At 39.3% G+C, this 20780-nt stretch overlaps 1 protein-coding gene across 11 annotated transcripts in view; it reads left to right on the top strand.

Annotated features, from left to right (window-relative positions):
* LOC143032712 (uncharacterized) overlaps positions 1-12491 on the top strand; it is a 64989-nt gene extending 52498 nt beyond the window's left edge. For 5 of the 11 annotated variants that reach the window (XM_076197608.1, XM_076197609.1, XM_076197610.1 and 2 more), the window contains one exon: positions 12198-12491. Coding sequence is in view for 6 of the 11 variants with exons in the window: in XM_076197602.1 (XP_076053717.1) it covers positions 8109-8483 (375 nt within the window). In the remaining 5 variants the exon portion in view is untranslated. Of the gene's footprint in view, positions 1-1508; positions 1858-3635; positions 3743-4215; positions 4851-7180; positions 8645-12197 lie in introns of those variants that run through there. The other 6 variants (XM_076197605.1, XM_076197604.1, XM_076197602.1 and 3 more) reach the window with 5 other exon arrangements.
* Positions 12492-20780: the final 8289 nt, after the last annotated feature.

Here is a 20780-nt window from a genome sequence, read left to right as displayed (position 1 = left end):
TCCCCCCTCAAATTTGGCAATCTCATTGAATTCCCACAAAAAAAAAAAGTGCAACAGTAGTGATTGAATAGTGTAGTCAATTGAAATGCCTAACAGCTATTAAGTAAAAGTTTGCAAAAGTCCGACTACAGCAGAAGTCGGACTAAGGCCGATTTCTGCTGAAGTACGACTTCTTACAAAGTCCAACTTGAGCAGATGTCCGACTTTTGCAAATTTTACTTAATAGCTGTTAGATAAGCGTTTCAATTGACTAGACTTATCAATACTATTGCAATTTTTTTTTTTTCTTCTGGGAATGAAATGATTGCTAATTTGAGGGGAAAAAATATAATGAAAGGTAGCATACGTACACTTGACCAGACCTGTTTTCAACAAATGTCTGACTTGAGCAGGAGTCGGACTTGAGCAGGAGTCGGACTTGAGCAGGAGTCGGACTTGAGCAGGAGTCGGACTTGAGCAGGAGTCGGACTTGAGCAGGAGTCGGACTTGAGCAGGAGTCGGACTTGAGCAGGAGTCGGACTTGAGCAGGAGTCGGACTTGAGCAGGAGTCGGACTTGAGCAGGAGTCGGACTTGAGCAGGAGTCGGACTTGAGCAGGAGTCGGACTTGAGCAGGAGTCGGACTTGAGCAGGAGTCGGACTTGAGCAGGAGTCGGACTTGAGCAGGAGTCGGACTTGAGCAGGAGTCGGACTTGAGCAGGAGTCGGACTTGAGCAGGAGTCGGACTTGAGCAGGAGTCGGACTTGAGCAGGAGTCGGACTTGAGCAGGAGTCGGACTTGAGCAGGAGTCGGACTTGAGCAGGAGTCGGACTTGAGCAGGAGTCGGACTTGAGCAGGAGTCGGACTTGAGCAGGAGTCGGACTTGAGCAGGAGTCGGACTTGAGCAGGAGTCGGACTTGAGCAGGAGTCGGACTTGAGCAGGAGTCGGACTTGAGCAGGAGTCTGAGCAGGAGTCGGACTTGAGCAGGAGTCGGACTTGAGCAGGAGTCGGACTTGAGCAGGAGTCGGACTTGAGCAGGAGTCGGACTTGAGCAGGAGTCGGACTTGAGCAGGAGTCGGACTTGAGCAGGAGTCGGACTTGAGCAGGAGTCGGACTTGAGCAGGAGTCGGACTTGAGCAGGAGTCGGACTTGAGCAGGAGTCGGACTTGAGCAGGAGTCGGACTTGAGCAGGAGTCCGAATTTTGCTAATTTTACTTGATAGCTGTTAAGCGTTTGAATTAACTAGTTTCACTATTGAACTTTACTTTTTTGAAATTGAATGAGATTAGTAAATTTGAGAAAGTAATTATAATAAATGGTAGCCTATGTACACTTGAAATGACCTGTTTTCAGCGAATTTCTGACTTGTGCAAGTCTGACTTTCAGCACAAGTCTGACTTTCAGCACAAGTCTGACTATCAGCACAAGTCTGACTATCAGCACAAGTCTGACTATCAGCACAAGTCTGACTATCAGCACAAGTCTGACTATCAGCACAAGTCGGGCTATCAGCACAAGTCGGGCTATCAGCACAAGTCGGACTTTCAGCACAAGTCGGACTTTCAGCACAAGTCGGACTTTCAGCACAAGTCGGACTTTCAGCACAAGTCGGACTTTCAGCACAAGTCGGACTTTCAGCACAAGTCGGACTTTCAGCACAAGTCGGACTTTCAGCACAAGTCGGACTTTCAGCACAAGTCGGACTTTCAGCACAAGTCGGACTTTCAGCACAAGTCGGACTTTCAGCACAAGTCGGACTTTCAGCACAAGTCGGACTTTCAGCACAAGTCGGACTTTCAGCACAAGTCGGACTTTCAGCACAAGTCTGACTTTCAGCACAAGTCTGACTTTCAGCACAAGTCTGACTTTCAGCACAAGTCTGACTTTCAGCACAAGTCTGACTTTCAGCACAAGTCTGACTTCTGCTGAAAGTCTGACTTCTGCTGAAAGTCTGACTTCTGCTGAAAGTCTGACTTCTGCTGAAAGTCTGACTTCTGCTGAAAGTCTGACTTCTGCTGAAAGTCTGACTTCTGCTGAAAGTCTGACTTCTGCTGAAAGTCTGACTTCTGCTGAAAGTCTGACTTCTGCTGAAAGTCTGACTTCTGCTGAAAGTCTGACTTCTGCTGAAAGTCTGACTTCTGCTGAAAGTCTGACTTCTGCTGAAAGTCTGACTTCTGCTGAAAGTCTGACTTCTGCTGAAAGTCTGACTTCTGCTGAAAGTCTGACTTCTGCTGAAAGTCTGACTTCTGCTGAAAGTCTGACTTCTGCTGAAAGTCTGACTTCTGCTGAAAGTCTGACTTCTGCTGAAAGTCGGACTTCTGCTGAAAGTCGGACTTCTGCTGAAAGTCGGACTTCTGCTGAAAGTCGGACTTCTGCTGAAAGTCGGACTTCTGCTGAAAGTCGGACTTCTGCTGAAAGTCGGACTTCTGCTGAAAGTCGGACTTCTGCTGAAAGTCGGACTTCTGCTGAAAGTCGGACTTCTGCTGAAAGTCGGACTTCTGCTGAAAGTCGGACTTCTGCTGAAAGTCGGACTTCTGCTGAAAGTCGGACTTCTGCTGAAAGTCGGACTTCTGCTGAACGTCGGACTTCTGCTGAACGTCGGACTTCTGCTGAACGTCGGACTTCTGCTGAACGTCGGACTTCTGCTGAACGTCGGACTTCTGCTGAACGTCGGACTTCTGCTGAACGTCGGACTTCTGCTGAACGTCGGACTTCTGCTGAACGTCGGACTTCTGCTGAACGTCGGACTTCTGCTGAACGTCGGACTTCTGCTGAACGTCGGACTTCTGCTGAACGTCGGACTTCTGCTGAACGTCGGACTTCTGCTGAACGTCGGACTTATGCTGAACGTCGGACTTATGCTGAACGTCGGACTTATGCTGAACGTCGGACTTATGCTGAACGTCGGACTTATGCTGAACGTCGGACTTATGCTGAACGTCGGACTTATGCTGAACGTCGGACTTATGCTGAACGTCGGACTTATGCTGAACGTCGGACTTATGCTGAACGTCGGACTTATGCTGAACGTCGGACTTATGCTGAACGTCGGACTTATGCTGAACGTCGGACTTATGCTGAACGTCGGACTTATGCTGAACGTCGGACTTATGCTGAACGTCGGACTTATGCTGAACGTCGGACTTATGCTGAACGTCGGACTTATGCTGAACGTCGGACTTATGCTGAACGTCGGACTTATGCTGAACGTCGGACTTATGCTGAACGTCGGACTTATGCTGAACGTCGGACTTATGCTGAACGTCGGACTTATGCTGAACGTCGGACTTATGCTGAACGTCGGACTTATGCTGAACGTCGGACTTATGCTGAACGTCGGACTTATGCTGAACGTCGGACTTATGCTGAACGTCGGACTTATGCTGAACGTCGGACTTATGCTGAACGTCGGACTTATGCTGAACGTCGGACTTATGCTGAACGTCGGACTTATGCTGAACGTCGGACTTATGCTGAACGTCGGACTTATGCTGAACGTCGGACTTATGCTGAACGTCGGACTTATGCTGAACGTCGGACTTATGCTGAACGTCGGACTTATGCTGAACGTCGGACTTATGCTGAACGTCGGACTTATGCTGAACGTCGGACTTATGCTGAACGTCGGACTTATGCTGAACGTCGGACTTATGCTGAACGTCGGACTTATGCTGAACGTCGGACTTATGCTGAACGTCGGACTTATGCTGAACGTCGGACTTATGCTGAAAGTCGGACTTCAGCAGAAGTTTGACTTAAAAGCTGTTAGTTAAGCGTTTCAATTGTCTAAACCATCATTAATTTTTTTTGTGTGTGTGTGGAAATTGAATAAGATTAAATTTGAAATAAAAGGTAACATGTAAACGTCAATTGACCAGTTTCCAGGAAATGTCTGACTTCTTTTGAAGTCTGACTTGTCAGCAGAAGTATGAATTTCAGCATAAGTCCGACTTTCAGCTGTCTTATTTCAGCAGAAGTCAGACTTCAGAAAGCCTGACTTTGGCAGAAGTCAGACTATTGCAAAGTTTTACTTAATAGCTGTTAGTTAAGTGTTTCAATATATTAGACTATTTTATAACTACTATTGCACTTTACGTTTTTTAATTATAGCTTGGTAAATTTGTAATAAAAGGTAGTATACATAGTTCTGCTGAATGGTGACTACTTCTGAAGTGTGATTACACGAAGTCAGGCTTGAGAAGTCTTAAGTTTGACAGACTTGAGGACTTTTTTACAGACTTGGGGACAGTTTGTTTTTTAAATAGACTTGAGGACAATTTGGCAGCCTTCAGGACATGTGTTGAAGTCCGACTTCAGCAGGAGTCCGACTTCAGCAGGAGTCCGACTTCAGCAGGAGTCCGACTTCAGCAGGAGTCCGACTTCAGAAGGAGTCCGAATTTTGCTAATTTTACTTAATAGCTGTTAAGCGTTTGAATTAACTAGTTTCACTACTATTGAAATTTACTTTTTTGAAATTGAATGAGATTAGTAAATTTGAGAAAGTAATTATAATAAATGGTAGCCTATGTACACTTGAAATGACCTGTTTTCAGCGAATTTCTGACTTGTGCAAGTCTGACTTTCAGCACAAGTCTGACTTTCAGCACAAGTCTGACTTTCAGCACAAGTCGGACTTTCAGCACAAGTCGGACTTTCAGCACAAGTCGGACTTTCAGCACAAGTCGGACTTTCAGCACAAGTCGGACTTTCAGCACAAGTCGGACTAATGCTGAAAGTCGGACTAATGCTGAAAGTCGGACTAATGCTGAAAGTCGGACTAATGCTGAAAGTCGGACTAATGCTGAAAGTCTGACTAATGCTGAAAGTCTGACTAATGCTGAAAGTCTGACTAATGCTGAAAGTCTGACTAATGCTGAAAGTCGGACTTCCGCTGAAAGTCGGACTTCTGCTGAAAGTCGGACTTCTGCTGAAAGTCGGACTTCTGCTGAAAGTCGGACTTCTGCTGAAAGTCGGACTTCTGCTGAAAGTCGGACTTCTGCTGAAAGTCGGACTTCTGCTGAAAGTCGGACTTCTGCTGAAAGTCGGACTTCTGCTGAAAGTCGGACTTCTGCTGAAAGTCGGACTTCTGCTGAAAGTCGGACTTCTGCTGAAAGTCGGACTTCTGCTGAAAGTCGGACTTCTGCTGAAAGTCGGACTTCTGCTGAAAGTCGGACTTCTGCTGAAAGTCGGACTTCTGCTGAAAGTCGGACTTCTGCTGAAAGTCGGACTTCTGCTGAAAGTCGGACTTCTGCTGAAAGTCGGACTTCTGCTGAAAGTAGGACTTCTGCTGAAAGTAGGACTTCTGCTGAAAGTAGGACTTCTGCTGAAAGTCGGACTAATGCTGAAAGTCGGACTAATGCTGAAAGTCGGACTAATGCTGAAAGTCGGACTTCCGCTGAAAGTCGGACTTCCGCTGAAAGTCGGACTTCCGCTGAAAGTCGGACTTCCGCTGAAAGTCGGACTTCCGCTGAAAGTCGGACTTCCGCTGAAAGTCGGACTTCCGCTGAAAGTCGGACTTCCGCTGAAAGTCGGACTTCTGCTGAAAGACGGACTTCAGCAGAAGTTTGACTTAAAAGCTGTTCGTTAAGCGTTTCAATTGTCTAAACTATCACTAAAGTTTTTTTGTGTGTGTGGAAATTGAATGAGATTAAATTTGAAATAAAAGGTAACATGTACACATCAACTGACCAGTTTCCTGGAAATGTCTGACTTCTGTTGAAGTCTGACTTGTCAGCAGAAGTATGAATTTCAGCATAAGTCCGACTTTCAGCTGTCTTATTTCAGCAGAAGTCAGACTTCAGAAAGCCTGACTTTGGTATAAGTCAGACTATTGCAAAGTTTTACTTAATAGCTGTTAGTTAAGTGTTTCAATATATTAGACTATTTTTTATAACTACTATTGCACTTTACGTTTTATAATTATAGTTTGGTAAATTTGTAATACAAGGTAGTATACATCTGCTGAATGGTGACTACTTCTGAAGTGTGATTACACGAAGTCAGGCTTGAGAAGTCTCAAGTTTGACAGACTTGAGGACTTTTTTACAGACTTGGGGACAGTTTGTTTTTTAAATAGACTTGAGGACAATTTGGCAGCCTTCAGGACATGTGTTGAAGTCCGACTTCAGAAGGAGTCCCACTTCAGCAGGAGTCCGAATTTTGCTAATTTTACTTAATAGCTGTTAAGCGTTTGAATTAACTAGTTTCACTACTATTGAACTTTACTTTTTTGAAATTGAATGAGATTAGTAAATTTGAGAAAGTAATTATAATAAATGGTAGCCTATGTACACTTGAAATGACCTGTTTTCAGCGAATTTCTGACTTGTGCAAGTCTGACTTTCAGCACAAGTCTGACTTTCAGCACAAGTCTGACTTCCAGCACAAGTCTGACTTCCAGCACAAGTCGGACTTCCAGCACAAGTCGGACTTCCAGCACAAGTCGGACTTCCAGCACAAGTCGGACTTCCAGCACAAGTCGGACTTCCAGCACAAGTCGGACTTCCAGCACAAGTCGGACTTCCAGCACAAGTCGGACTTTCAGCACAAGTCGGACTCTCAGCACAAGTCGGACTCTCAGCACAAGTCGGACTCTCAGCACAAGTCGGACTCTCAGCACAAGTCGGACTTCGGCACAAGTCGGACTTTCAGCACAAGTCGGACTTTCAGCACAAGTCGGACTTTCAGCACAAGTCGGACTCTCAGCACAAGTCGGACTCTCAGCACAAGTCGGACTCTCAGCACAAGTCGGACTCTCAGCACAAGTCGGACTCTCAGCACAAGTCGGACTCTCAGCACAAGTCGGACTCTCAGCACAAGTCGGACTCTCAGCACAAGTCGGACTCTCAGCACAAGTCGGACTCTCAGCACAAGTCGGACTCAGCACAAGTCGGACTCTCAGCACAAGTCGGACTCTCGGCACAAGTCGGACTCTCGGCACAAGTCGGACTCTCGGCACAAGTCGGACTCTCGGCACAAGTCGGACTCTCGGCACAAGTCGGACTCTCAGCACAAGTCGGACTCTCAGCACAAGTCGGACTCTCAGCACAAGTCGGACTCTCAGCACAAGTCGGACTCTCAGCACAAGTCGGACTCTCAGCACAAGTCTGACTAATGCTGAAAGTCTGACTAATGCTGAAAGTCTGACTAATGCTGAAAGTCTGACTAATGCTGAAAGTCGGACTTCTGCTGAAAGTCGGACTTCTGCTGAAAGTCGGACTTCTGCTGAAAGTCGGACTTCTGCTGAAAGTCGGACTTCTGCTGAAAGTCGGACTTCTGCTGAAAGTCGGACTTCTGCTGAAAGTCGGACTTCTGCTGAAAGTCGGACTTCTGCTGAAAGTCGGACTTCAGCAGAAGTTTGACTTAAAGCTGTTAGTTAAGCATTTCAATTGTCTAAACTATCACTAAAGTTTTTTTGTGTGTGTGTGGAAATTGAATGAGATTAAATTTGAAATAAAAGGTAACATGTACACGTCAACTGACCAGTTTCCAGCAAATGTCTGACTTCTGTTGAAGTCTGACTTGTCAGCAGAAGTATGAATTTCAGCATAAGTCCGACTTGCAGCTGTCTTATTTCAGCAGAAGTCAGACTTCAGAAAGCCTGACTTTGGCAGAAGTCAGACTATTGCAAAATTTTACTTAATAGCTGTTAGTTAAGTGTTTCAATATATTAGACTATTTTTTATAACTACTATTGCACTTTACGTTTTATAATTATAGCTTGGTAAATTTGTAATAAAAGGTAATATACATAGTTCTGCTGAATGGTGACTACTTCTGAAGTGTGATTACACGAAGTAAGGCTTGTGAAGTCTTAAGTTTGACAGACTTGAGGATTTTTTTACAGACTTGGGGACAGTTTGTTTTTTAAATAGACTTGAGGACAATTTGGCAGCCTTCAGGACATGTGTTGAAGTCCGACTTAAGCAGGAGTCAGACTTCAGCAGGAGTCAGACTTCAGCAGGAGTCCGACTTCAGCAGGAGTCCGAATTTTGCTAATTTTACTTAATAGCTGTTAAGCGTTTGAATTAACTAGTTTCACTACTATTGAACTTTACTTTTTTTAAATTGAACGAGATTAGTAAATTTGAGAAAGTAATTATAATAAATGGTAGCCTATGTACACTTGAAATGACCTGTTTTCAGCGAATTTCTGACTTGTGCAAGTCTGACTTTCAGCACAAGTCTGACTTTCAGCACAAGTCTGACTTTCAGCACAAGTCTGACTTTCAGCACAAGTCTGACTTTCAGCACAAGTCTGACTTTCAGCACAAGTCTGACTTTCAGCACAAGTCTGACTTTCAGCACAAGTCTGACTTTCAGCACAAGTCGGACTTTCATCACAAGTCGGACTTTCATCACAAGTCGGACTTTCATCACAAGTCGGACTTTCATCACAAGTCGGACTTTCATCACAAGTCGGACTTTCATCACAAGTCGGACTTTCATCACAAGTCGGACTTTCATCACAAGTCGGACTTTCATCACAAGTCGGACTTCTGCTGAACGTCGGACTTCTGCTGAACGTCGGACTTCTGCTGAACGTCGGACTTCTGCTGAACGTCGGACTTCTGCTGAACGTCGGACTTCTGCTGAACGTCGGACTTCTGCTGAAAGTCGGACTTCTGCTGAAAGTCGGATTTCAGTAGAAGTTTGACTTAAAAGCTGTTAGTTAAGCGTTTCAATTGTCTAAACTATCACTAAAGTTTTTTTGTGTGTGTGTGGAAATTGAATGAGATTAAATTTGAAATAAAAGGTAACATGTACACGTCAACTGACCAGTTTCCAGGAAATGTCTGACTTCTGTTGAAGTCTGACATGTCAGCAGAAGTATGAATTTCAGCATAAGTCCGACTTTCAGCTGTCTTATTTCAGCAGAAGTCAGACTATTGCAAAGTTTTACTTAATAGCTGTTAGTTAAGTGTTTCAATATATTAGACTATTTTTTATAACTACTATTGCACTTTACGTTTTATAATTATAGCTTGGTAAATTTGTAATAAAAGGTAGTATACATACTTCTGCTGAATGGTGACTACTTGTGAAGTGTGATTACACGAAGTCAGGCTTGAGAAGTCTTAAGTTTGACAGACTTCAGGACTTTTTTTTACAGACTTGGGGACAGTTTGTTTTTTAAATAGACTTGAGGACAATTTGGCAGCCTTCAGGACATGTGTTGAAGTACGACTTCAGCAGGAGTCCGAATTTTGCTAATTTTACTTAATAGCTGTTAAGCGTTTGAATTAACTAGTTTCACTACTATTGAATTTTACTTTTTTGAAATTGAATGAGATTAGTAAATTTGAGAAAGTAATAATAAATGGTAGCCTATGTACACTTGAAATGACCTGTTTTCAGCGAATTTCTGACTTGTGCAAGTCTGACTTTCAGCACAAGTCTGACTTTCAGCACAAGTCTGACTTTCAGCACAAGTCTGACTTTCTGCTGAAAGTCTGACTCTGCTGAAAGTCGGACTTCAGCAGAAGTTTTACTTAAAAGCTGGTAGTTAAGCATTTCAATTGTCTAAACTATCACTAAACATTTTTTGTGTGTGTGTGGAAATTGAATGAGATTAAATTTGAAATAAAAGGTAACATGTACACGTCAACTGACCAGTTTCCAGCAAATGTCTGACTTCTGTTGAAGTCTGACTTGTCAGCAGAAGTATGAATTTCAGCATAAGTCCGAATTTCAGATGATGTCTTATTTCAGCAGAAGTCGGACTTCAGTAAGCCTGACTTTGGCAGAAGTCAGACTTGCAAAGTTTTACTAAATAGCTGTTAGTTAAGTGTTTCAATATATTAGACTATTTTTCATAACTACTATTGCACTTTACAATTTTTAGTTGTAGCTTGGTAAATTTGTAATAAAAGGTAGTATACATACTTCTGCTGAATGGTGACTACTTCTGAAGTGTGATTACACGAAGACAGGCTTGAGAAGTCTTAAGTTTGAGAGACTTGAGGACTTTTTTACAGACTTGGGGACAGTTTGTTTTTTAAATAGACTTGAGGACAATTTGGCAGCCTTCAGTACTTGTTTGACAGAGTTGAAGAGAGAAAATTGAAAGACTTGAGGACAATTTTTGTTGACTTTATGACAGTTTTCAGGCTTCAGGACAGCTTTACAGACCAAGAAATTTTTACATCATTCAGGACTTTTTTTTTTTTTTTTTTTAATAAAGACTTGACAGTTATTTTTTAAAGACTTCAGGACAATTTGGCAGCCTTCAGTACATGTTTGACAGACTTCAAGAGAGAAAAGTTAAAGATTTCAGGACAATTTTAATAGGCTTGAGGACAGTTTTACAGAATTCAGGATTTTTTTTTATAGACGACTTTGTTTTTGAAATAGACTTTAGGACAAATTTGCAGCCTTCAGGACATGTGTTGAAGTCTGACTTCAGAAGGAGTCTGACTTCAGCAGGAGTCGGACTTCAGCAGGAGTCGGACTTCAGCAGGAGTCGGACTTCAGCAGGAGTCGGACTTCAGCAGGAGTCGGACTTCAGCAGGAGTCGGACTTCAGCAGGAGTCGGACTTCAGCAGGAGTCGGACTTTAGAAGGAGTCGGACTTTAGAAGGAGTCGGACTTTAGAAGGAGTCGGACTTTAGAAGGAGTCCGAATTTTGCTAATTTTACTTAATAGCTGTTAAGTGTTTGAATTAACTAGTTTCACTACTATTGAACTTTACTTTTTTTAAATTGAATGAGATTAGTAAATTTGAGAAAGTAATTTTAATAAATGGTAGCCTATGCACACTTGAAATGACCTGTTTTCAGCGAATTTCTGACTTGTGCAAGTCTGACTTTTAGCACAAGTCTGACTTTCAGCACAAGTCTGACTTTCAGCACAAGTCTGACTTTCAGCACAAGTCGGACTTTCAGTACAAGTCGGACTTTCAGTACAAGTCGGACTTTCAGTACAAGTCGGACTTTCAGCACAAGTCGGACTTTCGCTGAAAGTCGGACTTTCGCTGAAAGTCGGACTTTCGCTGAAAGTCGGACTTTCGCTGAAAGTCGGACTTTCGCTGAAAGTCGGACTTTCGCTGAAAGTCGGACTTTCGCTGAAAGTCGGACTTTCGCTGAAAGTCGGACTTCAGCAGAAGTTTTACTTAAAAGCTTTTAGTTAAGCGTTTCAATTGTCTAAACTATCACTAAACTTTTTTTTTGTGTGTGGAAATTGAATGAGATTAAATTTGAAATAAGAGGTAGCATATGTACACGTCAACTGACCAGTATCCAGCAAATGTCTGACTTCTGTTGAAGTCTGACTTGTCGGCAGAAGTATGAATTTCAGCATAAGTCCGACTTTCAGCTGATGTCTTATTTCAGCAGAAGTCAGACTTCAGAAAGCCTGACTTTGGCAGAAGTCAGACTATTTCAAAGTTTTACTTAATAGCTGTTAGTTAAGTGTTTCAATATATTATACTATTTTTTATAACCATTGCACTCTAAGTTTTTTAATTGTAGCTTGGTAAATTTGTAATGAAAGGTAGCATACATACTTCTGCTGAATGCTGACTACTTCTGAAGTGTGATTACACGAAGTCAGGCTTGAGAAGTCTTAAGTTTGACAGACTTCAGGACTTTTTTACAGACTTGGGGACAGTTTGTTTTTTAAATAGACTTCAGGACAATTTGCAGCCTTCAGTACATGTTTGACAGACTTCAAGAGAGAAAAGTTAAAGATTTCAGGACAATTTTAGTAGGCTTGAGGACAGTTTTACAGAATTTAGGATTTTTTTTTTATAGACTTGAGTTTGTTTTTGAAATAGACTTCAGGACAATTTGGCAGCCTTCAGGACATGTGTGACAGACTTGAAGTGAGGAAATTTTAAAAAAATTCAGGAAAGTTTTTTTATAGACATGACAGTTTTTAAGGCTTGAGGGTTTTACAGACCAGGACAGTTTTACAGAATTCAGTTTTTTTTTTTTTTTTTTAGACTTGACGGTTTTGCAGACAAGGGTTTTTTCAGATTTCAGTACAGGTTTTTTTTTTTTTTTTACCGACTTGAGTACAGGTTTTTTTTTAGACTTGAGTACTTTTTTTTTCACATTTGAGTATAGTTTACAGACTTGACCTTTTTTATTTTTTTTTAGACTCGAGGCATTGTGTATGACCCCTTAGAACGGAAAATGCCTAGTAAGTTTTTTTTAATCTATGATTGTGTTTAGAATCCATTTTGTATTTTGTCCTAATTTATTTGTTTCCATCCTGCCAGGTTACTGGAAGGAATTTCCCCTGTGCCCGCCCGGTGACGCAGACACTGACGAATAGTCTCCAGACTACACGAATCGCGCTTACCTGCCTGCCTACAATCAATGCCTATGCATGTATTTGATTAATTGATAGTGTTTTATTCATTTATTATCGTGATTTTTTTTTGTATCCGACCTAGATATGGACCAAAAGGTCCCCTGTCGGCATGCTCCGCCTTTGTAATCCTTTGAGACACTGGTGTCTTTCTCCTATACGAACTACCAGCATTTGTTAATAAATGAATGTTTGAATAAAATGACTTTTATTCTGGTTGCCAAGTATCTTCCAGTTTGTCCCCAATAAACATAATCACCATCTAGACATTTTATACCTGATGGTCTACGGACACTATAGGGCTATAGGCTAAAATAAGCCCGTGGGAGTGACATTTAACTACCAATTAAAAAAAAAAAAAAAAAAAATAGTCTGCATGTTCTCTCCACCTAATTTATCTTTTAACGATAGTGTTTAAGAATACACACAAAAAAAAGAAAAAAAATAAATAGAATAAAAATAAATCCCTACCCTCGTCACTAAGTGCGAAACCAGACTAGTACGGTAATCAGAAGTTATAAGTTTGTGAAATGATGAGATGTAATGACAGGAAAAATTGCTGACAAGTACTTGGAGATTGGAGAGACAAGTTTGTAATTGATTCCATAAGAGTGGGCGTTTGGAAATAATGGCTAGAGCTATTCACTTTTTAAAAATAAAATGTAGCAGACTGCATGTTCTCCACCTGTATATCTTAGTTGCTAGATGATAATACAAAAAATGGTTCCCTTAAGCACAAGGGCAACAATATGCAAATAAAATGACACTAATGAAGGAAGGATGTAGAGGGGAAAAAATTGGTGAGTAGATAATAGTATGGAGTGAGAGGGTAGCATATGGAATTGATTGGCAAGAAATTGGATGTGGAAGTAGTGGCTGGAACTACTCGTGGACTAAAAGTCCAACTAGTATATAAATAAAGGACATGTCAAAGCATGGCTGAATACAACGGGAAGACAGGCGAGAGAATGAAATATATATAGACATGGGAAAAGGCATTTGTGAAGGTATAACGTTAGAAAAATATATATAATAAATAATGGGATATAAAAAAAAAAAAAAAAAATTTTGAAAACGATAGTACACTTTACCATCGTATGGAAGGAAATAATTGGAATGGAACCATGCGAAAGATTATATTTAATTGTTAGTTTTTGTTTATTAGTATATACGTACATTGTATAATTGTCAAGTTGTATTTTTGTTTTTGGATGTATTTTTTTTTCTTGATATGTATTTAATTGAATGTTTGTTTCCTTTCCCTACATGTGATATTTGGTCAAGCACACAGGAAGTATTTGAATACAAGGTAAAGAAGGCGAGAGAATTGAATAGAGTATACATATACACGAGAGAAAACGAATTTAAGGGATAACGTTAGAAAAAGAAAATATATGCATATACTGTATGTATGTATATATATATATTTATATACTGTATATAAGTATATAGATTTTTCCCCCCACATTTTGTGAAGAGGGTAACAGATTAAGTGATAAATAACTACACAGGACTTCAGCAATAGACAGCAAGTTTAATCAGAAAGTCTCAGACTTCAGAAAGTCTCAGACTTCAGCAAGTCTCAGACTTCAGCAAGTCTCAGACTTCAGCAAGTCTCAGACTTCAGCAAGTCTCAGACTTCAGCAAGTCTCAGACTTCAGCAAGTCTCAGACTTCAGCAAGTCTCAGACTTCAGCAAGTCTCAGACTTCAGCAAGTCTCAGACTTCAGCAAGTCTCAGACTTCAGCAAGTCTCAGACTTCAGCAAGTCTCAGACTTCAGCAAGTCTCAGACTTCAGCAAGTCTCAGACTTCAGCAAGTCTCAGACTTCAGCAAGTCTCAGACTTCAGCAAGTCTCAGACTTCAGCAAGTCTCAGACTTCAGCAAGTCTCAGACTTCAGCAAGTCTCAGACTTCAGCAAGTCTCAGACTTCAGCAAGTCTCAGACTTCAGCAAGTCTCAGACTTCAGCAAGTCTCAGACTTCAGCAAGTCTCAGACTTCAGCAAGTCTCAGACTTCAGCAAGTCTCAGACTTCAGCAAGTCTCAGACTTCAGCAAGTCTCAGACTTCAGCAAGTCTCAGACTTCAGCAAGTCTCAGACTTCAGCAAGTCTCAGACTTCAGCAAGTCTCAGACTTCAGCAAGTCTCAGACTTCAGCAAGTCTCAGACTTCAGAAAGTCTCAGACTTCAGAAAGCCTCAGACTTCAGAAAGCCTCAGACTTCAGAAAGCCTCAGACTTCAGAAAGCCTCAGACTTCAGAAAGCCTCAGACTTCAGAAAGCCTCAGACTTCAGAAAGCCTCAGACTTCAGAAAGCCTCAGACTTCAGAAAGCCTCAGACTTCAGAAAGCCTCAGACTTCAGAAAGCCTCAGACTTCAGAAAGCCTCAGACTTCAGAAAGTCTCAGACTTCAGAAAGTCTCAGACTTCAGAAAGTCTCAGACTTCAGAAAGTCTCAGACTTGAGGACTTTTTAGACTTGAGGATTTTAGACCAAGACTTTTGAGATGTAAGGACTTTAGACTTGAGGACTTTTAAGACTTCAGGAGTTTTTCGACGTTAAGAAAATTTGGACTTTAGGACTTTTTTTTCTTACTTCAGTACTCTTTAGAGTTTCAGAATTTTTGACTTCAGGACTTTTGAGATTTGAGAAAATTTTGGGCTTCAGGACTTTTAGACTTGGAGTTTTTTTTACTTCAGGATCTTTTTATACTTCAGGTTTTAGACTAGGACTTTTTAGACTTCAGGATTTTTTTTAACTTTAGGATGTTTTTAGACTTCAGGACTTTTAGACTTCAGGACTTTTAGACTTCAGGACTTTTAGACTTTAGGACTTTAGACTTCAGGACTTTAGACTTCAGGACTTTAGACTTCAGGACTTTTAGACTTCAGGACTTTTAGACTTCAGGACTTTTAGACTTCAGGACTTTAGACTTCAGGACTTTTAGACTTCAGGACTTTTAGACTTCAGGACTTTTAGACTTCAGGACTTTTAGACTTCAGGACTTTAGACTTCAGGACTTTTAGACTTCAGGACTTTAGACTTCAGGACTTTAGACTTCAGGACTTTAGACTTCAGGACTTTAGACTTCAGGACTTTAGACTTCAGGACTTTTAGACTTCAGGACTTTAGACTTCAGGACTTTAGACTTCAGGACTTTAGACTTCAGGACTTTTAGACTTCAGGACTTTAGACTTCAGGACTTTAGACTTCAGGACTTTAGACTTCAGGACTTTAGACTTCAGGACTTTAGACTTCAGGACTTTAGACTTCAGGACTTTAGACTTCAGGACTTTAGACTTCAGGACTTTAGACTTCAGGACTTTTAGACTTCAGGACTTTAGACTTCAGGACTTTAGACTTCAGGACTTTAGACTTCAGGACTTTAGACTTCAGGAATTTTAGACTTCAGGACTTTAGACTTCAGGACTTTAGACTTCAGGACTTTAGACTTCAGGACTTTTAGACTTCAGGACTTTAGACTTCAGGACTTTAGACTTCAGGACTTTTAGACTTCAGGACTTTAGACTTCAGGACTTTTAGACTTCAGGACTTTTTCACACTTCAGGTATTTTTATACCTGAGAAATGTTTAGACTTCAGAATTTTTGACGTTCAGGACCGTTTAGTTTTCAGGACTTTTGAGACTTAATGATTTTAGACCAGAATATTTAGACTTCAGGACTTTAGACTTCAGGACTTTAGACTTCAGGACTTTAGACTTCAGGACTTTAGACTTCAGGACTTTAGACTTCAGGACTTTAGACTTCAGGACTTTAGACTTCAGGACTTTAGACTTCAGGACTTTAGACTTCAGGACTTTAGACTTCAGGACTTTAGACTTCATGATTTTTTTAGACTTCAGGAAGTTTTAGACCAGGACATTTAGACTTGAGGACTTTTTAGAAATCAGGACTTTTTAGACTAGGATTCTAGACTTCAGGACTTCAGACTTCAGGATTTTAGACATCATATTTCTAGACTTAAGGATATTTAGACTTCATAAAGTTTCAAACTTCAGGACTTTAGACTTCAGGAAGTTTAGATATCAGGACTTTAGACTTCAGGTTTTTCTAGACTTCAGAACGTTTTTAGACTTCAGGACCTTTAGACTTTAAGACTTTTTAGACTTCAGAACTTTAGACTCCAGGACTTTAGACTTCAGGACTATTAGGCCTTTTAGACTTCAGGACGTTATAGAATTCAGGACTTTTTAGACTTCAGGACGCTTTAGACTTCAGGACTGTTAGATTTTTGAATTGTCAGACTTCAGGACTTTTTTACTTCAGAATATTTGAGACTTCATGACTTTTTTTAGACTTCATGACTTTAGACTTTCAGGATATTTAGAATTCAGGACTTTTTAGAGTTCAGGGCTTTTTAGACTTCAGGACTTTCATAACATTATGTAATTGACATATATATTTTTCCATGTCCTCATTATATATTTCTATGCTCTTAGTACCGTTTATTCCTGGAAGTTTCGTTTGATAAAAAAAAAAAAGAGAGAGAGAAAACGAATTAGTTGTAACATTAGAAAATATATACATATATATATATATATATATATATATATATATATATATATATAGAGAGAGAGAGAGAGAGAGAGAGAGAGAGAGAGAGAGAGAGAGAGAGAGAGAGAGAGAGAGAGAGAGAGAGGGAGAGAGAGAGACAGTGGTTTTTTTTTTTTTTTTTTTAGTGTTTGAGCATATCTACCAATTATTTCTAATCTTAACACCTACACACGCTTATGCAATTAATTTCAAATGAAACCTTGTCTCTTAGTTTCATAACATGTAATTGTCATATATTTTTTTCCATGTCGTTATTATATATTTTTATGCTCTTAGTACCATTTATTCATGGAAGTTTCGTTTCATAAAGAAAAAAAGCAAACGAACTAGGGGTAACGTTAGAAAAAATATATATATGTATTTATGTATATATATACTAAGAGCATAGAAATATATAATGAGGACATGGAAAAATATATGTCAATTACATAATGTTATGAAATTGAGAGACAAGGTTTCATTTGAAATTAATTGCATAAGCGTGTGTAGGTGTTAAGCTTGGAAAGAATGGGTAGATATGCTCAAACAAAAAAACAAAACAATTTCATAACATTATGTAATTGACATATATATTTTTCCATGTCCTCATTATATAATTCTATGCTCTTAGTACCGTTTATTCCTGGAAGTTTTGTTTGATAAAAAAAAAGAAAAAAAAAAGAGAGAAAACGAATTAGAGGTAACGTTAGAATATATATATATATATATATATAGAGAGAGAGAGAGAGAGAGAGAGAGAGAGAAAGAGTTATTTTTTTTTATTTTTTTTTTTGGTGTTTGAGCATATCTACCAATTATTTCTAATCTTAACACCTATACACGCTTATGCAATTAATTTCAAATGAAACCTTGTCTCTCAATTTCATAACATGTAATTGTCATATATATTTTTCAATGTTATTATATATTTTTATGCTCTTAGTACCATTTATTCATGGAAGTTTTGTTTCATAAGGAAAAAAGCAAACGAATTAGGGGTAACGTTAGAAAATATATATATATGTATTTATGTATATATATATACTAAGAGCATAGAAATATATAATGACATGGAAAAATATATATGTCAATTACATAATGTTATGAAATTGAGAGACAAGGTTTCATTTGAAATTAATTGCATAAGCGTGTGTAGGTGTTAAGCTTGGAAAGAATGGGTAGATATGCTCAAACAAAGAAAACAAAACAAAAAAAAGACAGAAATAAAAAACTCTCTCTCATATATATATATATAAGAGTTTTTTTTTCTTTTTTCTTTTTTTTTAGCATATCTACCCATTCTCTCCAAGCTTAACACCTACACACGCTTATGCAATTAATTTCAAATGAAACATTGTCTCTCAATTTCATAACATTATGTAATTGACATATATATTTTTCCATGTCCTCATTATATATTTCTATGCTCTTAGTACCGTTTATTCCTGGAAGTTTCGTTTGATAAAAAAAAAAAAAAAAAAAAAAGAATTAGGGGTAACGTTAGAAAAAAAATATATGTATATATGTATGTTTTAATTACCCACTGTCGGAGAAACAAAGCAAAAGAAACAGACGAACTGTATATTTCGACCACTACTGTCGTCCTCTTCAGCAGATAGATACAAGGATGATGTACAAGAATATATACAATGAGAGAGGTACAAAGTAGGAACAAGGGGAGGTGGCTCAAGTCACGTGTCCGAGGTGGGGCGGATTCGGTAATGGTAATATTTTATTCACAGCATAAGTTGTTATACTATCAGGTGACCATTGCCCTTTAGATGTATTGAAATTTGGCAAGTGTTTAATGAGGAAAGATACAACTATCTTTCTCCTGAAGCTACAATTAGATTTATAAATGATTTCTGGATTGTTCCAATCTATGCGGTGATCCTTTGTTGATGTATGGAGGAAGACCGCGGAGTTGTTTTGTGCATACCTGACAGAGTTTTTGTGTTCTTTTACTCTGGTATTGAGGTCCCTACCAGTTTGACCCCAGTACACCTCATTACAATCTTTACAAGGTAGCTTATATACTCCTGGGTTATTATCTGTTTTGGGTTTATGATGTATATTTACTACTTTATGAAAAATGTTATTAGGATAGTTGATGACCAATTTAATTTTATCTTGTGGTAACATGTCAGAGGCTTCGTCCAATAAATGGTTGTATGGGATCTTTATACAAGTATTGTCCCAATTGTGCTGCTTGTTTGTTTGGGAAGAGTTTTTATAGTAGCTGATTTTTGATTTGCTAAGAGCTTTTGTCAACAACCAAGTTGGATAACCTAATTTGCTCATTTGTAATTTTATTGTGTCTAATTCTTTATTTAGAAATTGAACGCTACAAATTCTTAATGCTCTTAAATAGAGGCCCGAAGCAACACTTAGTTTAACCCTTTATGGATGGTAACTAAAAAAATGTAAATAGCTACCAGTATGCGTGGGCTTTCTATATACTGTAAAATCCAAATGTCCATGACTTCTGATTGTAGTGTTCTGTAGCCAACACGTGTAATTACCCCTTCAGGACCCGTGATCGCAGAGTACGGAATAAACTATAGTCACCCCTTCCAACATGATTTCGACTAATTTGAATTAATATAAATAACAATATTCATTATACCAACTTAATTCATTGTGTAAATAAAATAAAACATATCTCTCTGTATCATATAAACAGGATATTTATGCATTGTAAATATATTTTGAATAATTGTATACTAAAGACTAAGAATCCAGAATTTCGCCACTATTATTGTAAATAGCATCATTGCCATTTCCACTTTTCAATTCAGTCATATAATGAACTGTAAATAATCAAAACTTTTCTTAAGGAAAAATAACGCGATTTCTTACGAAATTTCCAGTGTCCATTCATAGGATACTCTAGGTTAATCACACTGCTGTGATTACTTCGACAATGCGATTGTCTTCCGATAAGAACATATTCACCGTGGGCGCTCAGTGGTAAAACACTCAATCCAAATGCGCCCATGGGAACTATACCACGGTAAACTAAACGATATGATTCTGACTCCCCACTATGAAAAACGTTCCAAACCTTGTTCCTACGACTCGTTTCAGACTGATCGCTTCTAACTAGTATGATTGTGGGAACCACTTCATGATAGTTAGTGTATCCAGAATGGGAATGCTGTTGTCCTGTTCCCATTCAACTTTAAACTAGGTGACAAATGATTAAGTTTGAAGTGAAAGTCATTCAATGGTCCCCAACAATCGTCCCAAAACGTATAAATATCATCAAGGTATCTAAACCAGATCATGTCGGGTGGTTTTATGTCCGGTAGCAACACGGTTTCGAAATATTCCATATAAAGGTTAGATAATACTGGAGAGAGATTAGAGCCCATACTACATCCCAACTTTTGCTTGAAAAAATGATCTTTGAAGGAAAAAACATTAGTTGTGATACATAGTTGGATTAATTTTAGGAATAGGCAAGGGAAATTGTTCATGGTAAGGATGTAGTTTGGTTTCCAAGAAATTTAATACTTCATCTGTATTGACGTTAGTGAAGAGAGAGACTATGTCGAGGCTTAATAATTTACTATTAGCAGGTATATTGTGGTATACGTTTTGGGACGATTGTTGGGGACCATTGAATGACTTTCACTTCAAACTTAATCATTTGTCACCTAGTTTAAAGTTGAATGGGAACAGGACAACAACATACCCATTCTGGATACGCTATCATGAAGTGGTTCCTACAATCGTACTAGTTAGAAGCGAACAGCCTGAAACGAGTCGTAGGAACAATGTTTGGAACGTTTTTCATAGTGGGGAGTCAGAAACACATTTAGTTTATCGTGGTATAGTTCCCTCTAGGGCACATTTGGATTGAGTGTTGTACCACTGAGCGCCGACGGTACATATGTTCTTATCGGAAGGCAATCGTAATGTCGAAATAATATCACCAAT

The sequence above is a fragment of the Oratosquilla oratoria genome, chromosome 14, assembly GCF_046742065.1.
Source record: "Oratosquilla oratoria isolate Oo_2021 chromosome 14, ASM4674206v1, whole genome shotgun sequence".
Taxonomy (NCBI): domain Eukaryota; kingdom Metazoa; phylum Arthropoda; class Malacostraca; order Stomatopoda; family Squillidae; genus Oratosquilla; species Oratosquilla oratoria.
This window is presented reverse-complemented; position numbering and strand designations above follow the sequence as displayed.